At 28.9% G+C, this 12,328-nt stretch overlaps 2 protein-coding genes across 5 annotated transcripts in view; one reads left to right on the forward strand and one right to left on the reverse strand.

Moving 5' to 3' along the window:
* Positions 1–2,140, forward strand: part of LOC145256387 (ribokinase-like) — a 212,233-nt gene extending 210,093 nt beyond the window's left edge. For all 4 annotated transcript variants that reach the window (XM_080115236.1, XM_080115235.1, XM_080115234.1 and 1 more), the window contains exons 6-8: positions 699–790; positions 1,088–1,276; positions 1,713–2,140. In XM_080115236.1, the coding sequence (XP_079971362.1) occupies positions 699–790; positions 1,088–1,276; positions 1,713–1,889 (458 nt within the window). In that variant the 3' untranslated portion in view covers positions 1,890–2,140. The remainder of the gene's footprint in view (positions 1–698; positions 791–1,087; positions 1,277–1,712) is intronic.
* A 2,235-nt stretch (positions 2,141–4,375) lies between these two features.
* LOC145256390 (zinc transporter ZIP9-like) lies at positions 4,376–12,169 on the reverse strand. The gene is made up of 2 exons (XM_080115241.1): positions 12,000–12,169; positions 4,376–4,641 (listed from the first exon to the last, which is right to left on the reverse strand). Exons 1-2 carry the CDS (start codon positions 12,099–12,101, stop codon positions 4,393–4,395), a joined length of 351 nt encoding a protein of 116 aa, XP_079971367.1. The 5' UTR covers positions 12,102–12,169; the 3' UTR covers positions 4,376–4,392.
* Positions 12,170–12,328: the final 159 nt, after the last annotated feature.

Consider the following 12,328-nt stretch of genomic DNA (forward strand, 5'->3'; position numbering starts at 1 on the left):
AGGTTATGCGGAGAACGAGTGAATATTTATCTGCAATAAATTCAGCAAAGAGGTTGATAAAACCACCTCGATAATTCCATGTCAAATCATGCAGAAATTTAGGAGCTTGACACATATCCTCAGATTTTGTTGTAACTTTCACCATAAGATAAACATAAAAACTAAAAAAAAATTCTGAAAATTTAACCATATAAATGCATAAATAGAAATTGCTGATTTAGAACATTTTCTGTTTCACATAAATTATGTGAGATATCATCCTTTTAAGAAATTTTTTGGAACCAAAAAATTCAGTTTTTTTTTTTTTTTTTTTTTTTTTTTTTTTAATTTAGCAATGGCATCAGATTTGTTCACAATAAAGTATTCTCTTTGTGATTGTTATCAAATTTTAAAATTTGTCACATGTGCCCAAATGCAAATATCATGAAATACGTCTGAGCAAAAAAAATTAAATAAATAAATAAAAAATATGGTAAAAATGTGTTGATTCAATATTAAGTCTTTTTTGTTGTGTGTGTGAGTTTAGAAATACCTTATTATTGTTTTATTGAACTAACTTAATTTCTCTTTATTTTCTTCAGTGAAAATTCTTATTTATTTTATCTTACTTATTCATTTATTGCTTTTTTTTATTTTTATATATATATATATATATATATATATATATATATATATATATATATATTTGCTCTCTGCAGTAAAAACGATTCTCAATGTGGCACCGGTTCCAAAGTTTTTGCCTGATGAAATCTACAAATTGGTAGATTACTTTTGTGTAAATGAATTGGAGGTAATTTTCTTTTTCTATCTCCTTCATATTATCAAATTGGATATTACAATTTAAAAAATGGTGGAGGTCTACAATTCCCCCAAACCCTCTACCTCCTAAAAAGTTTATGAAAATTTTTTCAAAAAATTCAATAACTAAATTTTCAGTTTGTAAAAAAAAAAAAAAATATTTAATTTTTATTAGTTCAGTTTTCTATCTTCAGCCAAAACATTAGGTACAAAAGTTTTTCATAAAATTTGGACAGTAAAATTAAATATTTCATATTTTTACATTTTATTTAAAATTCAATATTTTTAGGCAGCTTCTTTGTGGGGAAAGCCAGTTGATTCTATCCAGGATGCAAAGAATTCTTGCAAAGAATTCCTCCATCGTGGTTGTTCCAATGTAATACTTACCCTCGGAAAGATGGGTTCTGTGTTTGTGAGTGAAGTAGATCCCAATCCGATTCATATTCCAGCCAAAGTAGTAAAAGCAGTTGACAGCACCGTGAGTATTGTGACTTTTCTCCTCCTTTCTCTTAGACAATCCTCCTACCACTTCTCATCATTCATCTTCACCTGTTACATATTCTGATCAGATTTGTTCAATCAATGGAGGTTATCCTCCTGTTCATTGCTAGGCACTCACACTAAGAAATGCTGACAGGATCAATCATGGCTCTCTCTGCTCTGAATTCTCATTTTGAAATAAGATTCTCACTCTACATTGACCTTGGGTTTAACTTTGTTGATGTCTGGGAGGCAGGTAACCACAGACGAAGATTTCAAAACAAATGCATTTTTTTTTTTTTAACAGAAAAAATTGACCAACTTGTTAGAACATTTCCTTTTCATAAAAATGCATCATAAATACTTTTGTCTGTCCACTTATTTCTTTTTCTAAAGAATTTTCATTGTTCTTGAAAAATGTTTCTTTTTTGTAGGGCGCTGGTGATGCTTTTCTTGGTAGTTTGGCTTTTTATTTGTCCACCCGACCTGACTTACCTCTCTCCGAAGTAATAAGACGATCCAATGACATTGCAACTGTGAGTGTTCTTCAACAAGGCACACAAGACAGTTACCCTGACAAGAAAGACCTGCCACAAGAACTGTTTGCCTAATTCAAAGGAATGATTTTTTTTAATTCGATTCAAATATTTTGACTAAATCTCTCACTGAAAGTCTTTATATCTTTAAATTGAATTTTTGATAATTGGTATTTTTTTAAAATCAATCATGATTATATCTTTTTAATCAAATGTTGAAATATTAAATGAAAATCATTTTTTTTAAATAATGGAAAATTAAAAAAAAAACTGGTCACTTTTAAATAGAAATGTATTATCATTTAATAAATAAACATAAAAACTTTTGTTTATTTTCCTTCTTACCATTCATAAAAGTTTATTCTAATAATAAATAGTAAATTATCCCTACCCCTTAACAATGAGGAGGCTCCAATCTGCATGGTGTCAGACCAAGTAGTGTGAATTGCAATTTTTTTTTACAAATGTTTCATGACAATTTTGCACTTAACCTCTAAGAACTATTTGCAAAATGAAATTATAAAAAAAGCTTTACCTTACACTAATAGTCATATCCTTTGAATTGAACACCCATAACATTTACAATTTCCCTTGATATCTACAACGCTTTGCAGATTTAGGTGTTCCAAAAACTTACACCAATGTTTATTGCAACTTCCATGCTTTTTTATTAAAATTGCAATCATTTTAAAATGAAAATAAGTATTTTAAAAATCATTATTTGTCTGCTTCTACAAAGATGATTAAGTGTCGAATTTGGATGAATTAGTGCATGTTTTTGGCTGAAATCACAGAAACATATATTCTAGTTCAGTATTACCTCAGACAGGTTTGATAAATAAAAAAGATTTGAAACTTGACCAGGAAAGTGACTTCAATGGGAGCATTAAAGCTCAGTTTCACTAGATTAATATGTAAATTATTGCCTCAAAAATATTGCCATTCACAAACCACTGACTGGTTTCTCACTTTTCTTCAGATTTCAGACATTAAATTCGATTCATTTTAACCATTGCAATGAAAATAATTCTGAGTTCATCATTTTAGTGAAACAAAATTGCTTATTGCAGTGCAATAAATAATTTCATTTTGTTTTTCCTATGCTTTTGTCATTTCATTAATTTTTAAATGACATGCCATGTAAAGACTCTTATGGTAGTGAGGACAAGTTAAGGTCACTTCCATTGTCTCAATTCAGAGGTCAGGATCATTTTGTCTGCCACATTAAATGAGTTAATTCATTTGGACTCACCAAGGACCAGAAAAGAAAAAATAAAAGCAATTGCTTTAAAATTTAACCAATTACAAAAATTAAATTGAGAAGTAGGAGTACACCTATACATTCATTCCAGGGAAGGGCAGAGTAGTTCTGCTCGTGTTAACTAACCCAATAAGCAGACCCACTCCCCTCAATAAACGCCTATATCTTGATGCTAATGACCATGTTGATTTTGTAAATGATTAACTGTATTAGATGCTATTTTCACCATTTGTGAGTCCAGGTTCATACCTTTGCTAATTTTATTAAATCGATAACATGCCCAAATATTTTTTTAAGAAAATCTTATGACCAGTTGAGCTAAATCTTTTTTATTTATCAAACCTGTCTGAGGTAATACTGAACTAGAATATATGTTTCTGTGATTTCAAGTTAAAAAAAAGTGTAACATTTTTTATGAACTAGTTTGCCAATTTTAGAAAGACAATAGAAAGAAAAAGTCAACTCACTGACCTACTTTCAGAGTTATTTTTTGAACAAAGTACTTCTCCAATGATGCATTAATTTGATCTCTGGTGACTCCAAAAGAATGAATAACAGTATTTTTTTTTTATTACATCTCATTCAAACTCACTTACATCACCAGCTTTAGTGTATCTTGTGTAGTTTCTGACTCTTCAATGAGTACACAACTTTTAATTTTATATAATAAACAGCAACACTTACAGCCATACCACCATTTTTTAAGTCAAATTTAGTGCATTTTGCAAAGAGAGTTTTCGTTTTAGAAATAATGTTAACTATTGAAATGCAAAAATAATGTTTTGTCAGATTATTACAGAGACAAGCAAGATGGCAACACTCATTGTATTGTATAAATAATAAAAAAAAAACTCTACAAAAGAAACCGATTTGTTAGTTTTTGAAATGCACAGAGATTACTAGAGTTGGAGGATGAAAAAATAATTCATAGTAACAAAAAAAAACAAAAAAACTGATGATAGTATTCAGCTTGGAGCAGGAATAGGAAGGAGAGTATTTCTTATATTAATAATAGCAGAAAGAGTGTGTAATCTCACTTGACAGATTGAGAGTGGCAGTAAAAGAGAACAATAATGTAAAACATTTGGCATCAACTTCACAAGTTTCAGGAAACTTAAAGCTTATCTAGTTATAACAAGTTTTATATAAATTTCCCCAGTCACAATAAATGAATAAGGACGGAATTTCTTACGATGTGTCCGTTCAAGCTTCTGTGTAACAGATCAATTGACAGCATCTAAGAAAAAAAGAAAAGAAAAAGTTCAAGAGATTTTTTTTTTTAACATTAAAAAAAAAAAAAAAAGTTTATTTTGTTTATTAATGCTTATGACCGACAGCCAAAAAGACTGGAATGGCTGATCCTATAACAAAGGTTAAGAGTTCTTTTTTATTAAATCCTTTCTGCTCCCTCGTAATACTGACTCCATCGTGTGATGAAGGAGAACATGATGAGGAATTGGCCACTTCTGGTAAAACATGGATTGTGGCCACGTATAGGAATGTCCCAGCACTGAACAAAAGAGCAAAACCAGTTGCGTGCAAGTCTGATAAAGTTTCTTTACTTTGCTGTGGAAAAAAAGAAAAAGAGAAAGAAATTAAAAACAAAACACGTGTCTCCTCCTCCTCAGTACAACAACTAACACTTTAACCATTAATCACAACCACAACTTTTGTTTGGATTTGGGGGTGGGGGAGGAGGATGCAATGAGTGTATATTTAGTCCAACTTTTATCAAATGAGGGGTGGAGGACAGTTTGCCGAGGGTTGTTAGGAATTTTTTCATGAAAACAAAAAATAACAGATATTTTTAGATATTTACAAAAAAAAGAGTTTTACTATTTTGCAAAACAAGTTTTTCTAAACATTTTAACTATATTTTGTTACAAGGGCCTAAAAAAAAATTTAAAAAATTAGTGACATTTGTACAATAATATTTCAAGTGTATATGTCTATTGAAAAAGTTTACAAATTTCAATTTATATATTTTTAGTTTTTAAAACTGTAGAACAAATAATTTGATTAAAACTTATTCTTATGTGTGTACGCAAAACAACTGTTTCAAGTTTATTATTTCTGACAGGAAGTTTTATTTTAAAATTACTTTATGAATGAGGATTTTTCAAAAACTAATTTTAATATTCATTTGAATGTCATACTATATCAAGAAACTCTAACATTAAAAAAAAATCCATGCCATTATTTGTTAACTAAACTCATTTTACTACATTACTACTATTAAAAGAAAATTTTAAACAGTCAACTACATTACTCAAATCTTTTATTTGTTAGACTTAAAAAAAATATTTATGCACTAAGAACTTTCTTGTTTGTTTGAATTTAATTTGATTTATTTCATTTTTGTAATTTATCTTTGATTTTTATTTTTTAAATTATTCATTACTTTTTGATTTTTCTGTTTTAATTATTGTTTGTTACATAAATTCATAATTCAGTTTTTACAGCATTGATTGTATTCTGCTTCAAACATGTGTAATTTTACATACATGATTCTTGTTTTTCATCTATATAAATAAAGCAGTAGATGTATATATGTATGTGTAAATATCTAACAGGTAAACTTTTAAACTACTGGTTACACACAAATTCTAAGGAAATGATATTCATGCACTAAGGATGTTTTACAGAAAGTAATATCTTTGTTTACATACATGTATATCATGTAGAGACATCGGCAAATTTATTACATTAAATGCTCATCAACCATTAGCCGACATTTTTTTGTTTTTGATGCGCATAAGCATATTTGTTTCAATCCTTCAAGTTGTTAAGAAAATAACATCAGGCTGAAATGTTAGATTTTTTTAGTTCAATTTTAGCTGATGACACCAATTCAGGTTTTTTCATGTCTTTGTATAAAAATAAAAAAATGAAATACATAAACTTAACTCGCAGTTATGAATTTGTAAATACAAAGAAAAACCTATATATCTTTGTTTATTATTCATTGATTAGACAAACAAATATTACATTCAAATAAAATATTCTAACGCTTCCGAATGCATGTGTTTTTCTATATTTTCATAAAAATAAGCATTTCAGAGATTAAGTTAAATACACGAAGACATACATATATATCTTTTTTATTATTCTTTGACTGATTAGATCAACAATTATTAATTTCAAATAAATATTTGGTGTTTTTGCAGTGTACACACCATGTTACATTTCAGATAGGATTTTAAGGTTAAATTAAATTTATATGGTATCATTCTATTTTATTAAATTGTTAGATGAAAATGTAAAACATTTAAAAAGCCTTCCTCTCCATATTAAGAATGGCTTTCTAAATTTTAACATTCCAAATCATACATATATTTTTATGAAAACATACATATATATTTTTTTAAATTAATTTATCGATTAGATAAACAAATATTAATACCAAACAAAAACTGCAAATTTTTTTCCGAATGTGTTTTTATTAGTTTTAATTTATCTGATAAAGCTTTCTTACACAGGACATTATGACAACACAAAATACAGGTTTATTTCTCTGATAAAAATTTCCTTACAAATTTTTGCATGAGTGTTCGTGATTCTGTTTTGTTGTGTTTTAGAAAATTTTCCTGAAACATTTACTGCATTCAAATAATTTTAAGACAATTATAATACAAAATAGATGCTTATTTTCATACAAAATTGAATTTTTCGTAACTAATGAAATATAAATAATCATGCGATTTTGAGTAAAATTCCTTTCTTGACATTTTGCAGTTATCGTAACAAAATTCAAAATTCATTGTAATGAATGAAATCCATCACGACCGAAGACGAATACAGTTCATACTTTTAAAGAAATTTTGAATGACAGGAGTCAAATTCTCAGTTCTGTTGCCCATTATTTTTAAAACGACACTTTGCTTACAGTAGAATAGTTAATTTCCGTGAATATGATTTTCATAACAAAAAAAAACATGTATTAAACATTATGAATTTGTTTTGTTTAATCTATTTTATTATAATGTACGAGGACGAAATATTCAAATATATATACAACCTGGCAACGCCAGGTACTTCAGCTAGTATTGAATAAAGTTGGATTTTGGTAGGAATCGAACCATGTTCTTTTTTTTTTTTTTTTTTTTTTTTTAAATGCAACATGAAAAGTTTTCTAATGCTTTTTTATAAAAGCTCTTATTCATTATTCACAGTCCGACTGTTTGACAGATCTGGGCAGGTCGATTTTGGAACTCCGGTAAGGCAATGGTGATGATAGTTGGGGTTTGACCTACAGAAAATATTTTTCTCAAAATCGTTATCTTTGTTTGAGGAAATGACTTTAAAAGTTGAAAAATTGAAGTGATTAAAAGTTTTTCGGTGAATTGTCAAGAACGTCCCATCATCAAAACAATCCGTACTGTTAAGAAAATGGAATCGTTACTTAAAATATATTTTAAACTACATTTTTAAATAAAATGAGTGAGGATAATGAATTAATAAAATAAATATTAAGTGTAAAAGCAAAATTATGTTTTTTAAATAATAACGACCAAAGTTCGCTTTTTCATTTCAGGAACTTATTTTGGGTGGAAACATTTATAATTTCACCGTCTCAAAACACACTCATTATTGATATTGAAAATTAACGTTTGTTTATTATTTAATTTGAAAACATTACGATTTAGGCTTAATTATTTCAAAAGGAAAAACGGAAAAGACTTGTTTAAAATATATATTATTATATTTCAAGTGTCTGCAGTGAATTTAAACATTTGTTTTATCTTTTTTAATTTGTTTTTCTATTAGGTTATTGCAAAAATAATGGCATTTTATGACGTTCAACCTAATATTTCACATCCAATTCTATTTGAAATTTTTATTAAAATATGGTAATACTCCAGTTTTATATTAAAAAAAAAATAGTCCATACAATTTTATTCTACACATTCTTTATGAAACATAACCACATAAATTTTCAAGCTTTTCTACTTAATAAAAAATACTTTGCAGAAAATTAGTGTCAAATTTTCATTTCTTTTATTTTTAGTGAGTAATTGTTTTTAAGCAGTGTTTTTCTTCTAAAATTATAGTTTTAAAATCAGATAATCCACAAAGATTAATACGAGTAAATAAGGAAAATCCTTTAAAGGTTTTTCGTTATTTGTGCATGTTATTGTGCTAAAATAATTGTTATTTAGAAAGCCATTCTTAATATGGGAAAGAGGTTATATTGTAACTATTCTGTACTTTCACCTAAAAATTTAATAAACAAAAATTTCATAAAATTAAATTTAACTTGAAAATACTATTAAAAATAGCATAATAACATAGATGCACAAGCACTGGTTTTTCAAACTCTAAACACTAAACACTTGTTTAAAATGGCACAGCTACAGCAAGAATGAATCTCTTTATGGATAAATTCATGTTATCGAAAGAGGAGCTAAAATCTGCTAAAAATGTCTAAACTAAACACTACTATGCCTCTGATTTGGTTTGGTCCTCTCTCTTCAATATATCTAATTCACCTCTTTTCATTATTTCTTATAACTAGCACTTATTTTTTTACGTATGAAACTGGAAGATAGGCTAATACAGTTTCCTTCAATTATAATCCATTTATTTATTTTACTTTTCAGATTAGAATGTCAGTAAAAGCATGACGTTCAGTTTTAACCTGTAGTTCACAAAATTTGCTGGTCCACCTTGTCATTTGGATTAAACAGCACCCCCAACTTCACAACAAGTCATCCAGTTTAGTTATTTCCTCAAAAACAGTTATCCCCACTTAAAAAATAGTGAAATTTCTAAGTTAATTGCCAAGGAAATAATTAGTATTCGGCAAGCAGTCAATCCACAATTGCCCTTGTTAAGGTAATATTATATAGGATAGAAGCTCAATATATTTTGCTATAAGAGGCCAAACAGATTGATTGCTGCAAGAGATTTCCTGTCAAAGTGAAAAGAATGTAGGAACAGCTAGACAGACTGTTTGATATATCTTCTTGTAGCTGTAAACTTTCTGTCTTGAGATGTGATAACTTTGCAGTAAAGAGCAAGACAGAAAAACAAAGGCACATAGTCTGCACTTAACAATGAGGTAAAATTAATTCTATAGATTCACCTGCAATTATGTTCCTTTTTTGTGGAAAATAAATATATTGGTATTTATTATGTAATCTAGCTCTATTATTAAACATGCAAATTTCCCCATTTTCAGGTTCCACTAGAAGAACAATCATTTACAGCAATTTTTAAATTAATTGATGGACCAACAAAAAGCTTAACAACATTTACTGGTCCGTTGGGGCAACTTTGTATCAATAATTATCAAGATTTGCCTCAAGTAGAATTCTAAAAAATTAGTGTCCCTCCCGATCATCATTATCTGACAGCAGAATAAACAAATAATTTAAATGTGAAGACCAGAGGCTACTTTTTGAGTATACTGTTGGCATTTCTTGTGGATAAGTTAACTTAGAAAATTGGGACCTTGAATCAAGGCAGATGGCTAACATAAGCCACAAGATTAATGTGTTTATGGACTAGAGTTGTCTATTCTCAAACACTATGATAAATTAAATATTTTTATCACATTTATCATCCAAGTGTATGCAGTTAGTTGGTTTGAGAACAAAACCGACAATATTTTTTTTAACCAACAACAGTATATTTTAATGATTCAGAGAACAAAACAGTTAACTGAAATCCAAATTACTGTTTTAAACTGTTCAAAATATAGTGTTTTTGCACTAGTTCCGGAAAATATAATATCGATGATAAACTCAGATGAATTGGATGTGAGAGAAGAGGGCATTCAAACGATTTTGTCCATTAGGTAAATAAATATTTATCCATTAAATTTTATTAGTTTTCTTAATTTACCCAAATAATACTTAGGTTTATTCATATTACATCGCAAAAATATAAAAAATAAGTGTTTTCAAATAATTGTTTTGTTCTTTTTTTCATGTTGTTTTTCCCAGTAATAGTGAACAGCTCAGAAAAAAAAAAAAAAAAAAAAAATGAAAAAGATTACTGCTATCAAGTTTGCAGTCACACACTGGTCAAATTTGATTGATTTTTCTCAAAAAGTTGTATGGGCAGGAAGCAAGACAGACACATTATTACAAAGTCATCGTACCAGCAAATTAGACCTTCATTTTCCTCAAAAGGGAATTATACAGAACAATTTAGTTCTATTATAATTTTATATTATTGCCTCTAATAAAAAATTAAAATACATGGTTCTGTAACTTGTATCAAGTTGTTATATTGTGTAATACATCTCCACATATCTTTTGGAATTGTGAAATTTAAAAGACTTAGTTGCTAATTAGCTTTTTTTTTTACAATAAAAGTTGATATTTAGCTAGTTGTGATTCATAATTAAAATTATAATTCATGTATTTATTTGTCTTTCAATGTATTTCATATAAATATATCAATTTTAATTGAATATTTTATAAAAATAGTAAAATTTTAAAGTCAATGTTGCGCAAGCCTTTCCTAGTCTCACACAAAAACACGCGTTCACATTTCAAGCTATATTACTTGTTATATACATACGTGCACACGTCCACACACATACATATATTCACGTTCGCGTATATACACTCACACTCACGTTTACATGCGCACACGTACGCATACAAGGATAACGTCACTTCCCCTTTCAAAGGAAATCCACACATGCGCAAAAGACCACCAGAAACACCTATAAAAGAAAGAGCAATAAGCGGCTTCTTCCTTTTCCAACCTGCTTTCCGAGGTGGTTGGTCGGCACACCAGCCACCGCCGTTTCGGGAGGCGCGTGCACATGCATACCTCACACCACTTGCTACTATGTGGGACAAAAAGCCAACAGACAGTACGTACACTTAATATGCTTTCTATCTCCAAACCTGGATTGACTTTCTCACTCTATCTCCCCTTTCTGTTTTGGTCCATCAAAACAGACATGTGTGCGACGCTCTACTGAGCTTAACCTTCTCTTTCTACAGGTCGGCTTGCCACTTCGCGTTTCTCTATTGCATTCCCCTTTCCTTCCACGCGCGTAGTCGTCAACGGCCGAATGAACACGTGTACACCCAAGACTTTCATTTCTCAACAGAAAATAAACGACATGTTTATTTTATTCCAGTATTTGAGTTCTTTGTTTTTTTCATTTAATTCGTTTCATTATTTTTTCTTGTAGCGAGTTAGGGTAGTTATATCCTAGTCTTCTACAGTGTTGTGAAAAATGCTATGAAAATGAAGGATTTTTAGCATTTTTCTACACGATTTTTAAAATTAAATGCTCAATTTTCTGTTCAAGATGGGAATCTAATTTTTGGTATATGTTCTTATCACACCAAATCCCAACTATCATCACCAGTGCCATGTTGATTTTCTGAAAATAGTTGCAAATCGACCCCTGCCCTAATACCACATGCATGATATCACTTTAACAGCCATGCTCAGACTAGGCTGCACAAAAACGTTTTAAAAATGAACATTTCATAAGTTTGAAATTTGTTATAAAAATGGAAAGAAGAAATAATTAAAAAAATTTTTTCTTTAATTTATTTTTATTGAGAGTATTTAAAAACTTCAAAAATGTATTTTCCTAAATGCAATTAGTGAAAAAATAGTTTTAATGCTTTTCTTTTTTGCCAGGGTTTTAATTCCAAAAAGAAAATTATATAAGATATGAAAATATAAAAACAAATGAAATAAGAACCAGCATTCTCCAGATGCACCAATGAAATTTGCGCATGTCAGAAATATTGTTTTCAAATTGAAGAGTAATTGGCGTATAGAGTGCTGCATCTAAAAATTGAACAGAACCCCCCCCCCCCCAAAAAAAAGGTTACCAACTGTTGGATTCCATAAAACTTGAATAGAAAATAAAAATCTATTTCAGATGACACAAACCAGTTCCAACAACAAAAAAACAAAATGAAACACAAAATTTTATTTACTTGACTCAAGCTGAAATAGGTAATAATGGCTAACAAAGGAGCCGACACGGAAAATGCAAATAAGTGCCGTTTTATCCGTGATTTTTCCAAACCATCATGCATTAAAAATGATACCAGGCCAAAAGCAGCAGGAGCCTACAAAGAAAAGAAAAGAAATTTTTATACAAACATTTCTTTTTCAATTTAAAATAAGAAATTTAAAATTTTCCCATAGAATCTATATAAGCTGCTTCTTGGCATAAAAATCTGTGGTAAGTATAGTAAATATGACTTTGCACAATTATTTGATGCTGTAAGTACATTTGTACAATAAAATTATTTTAAGTTTT

Source organism: Euprymna scolopes, chromosome 32, assembly GCF_053919585.1.
Source record: "Euprymna scolopes isolate OS-2025 chromosome 32, ASM5391958v1, whole genome shotgun sequence".
NCBI classification, from domain to species: domain Eukaryota; kingdom Metazoa; phylum Mollusca; class Cephalopoda; order Sepiida; family Sepiolidae; genus Euprymna; species Euprymna scolopes.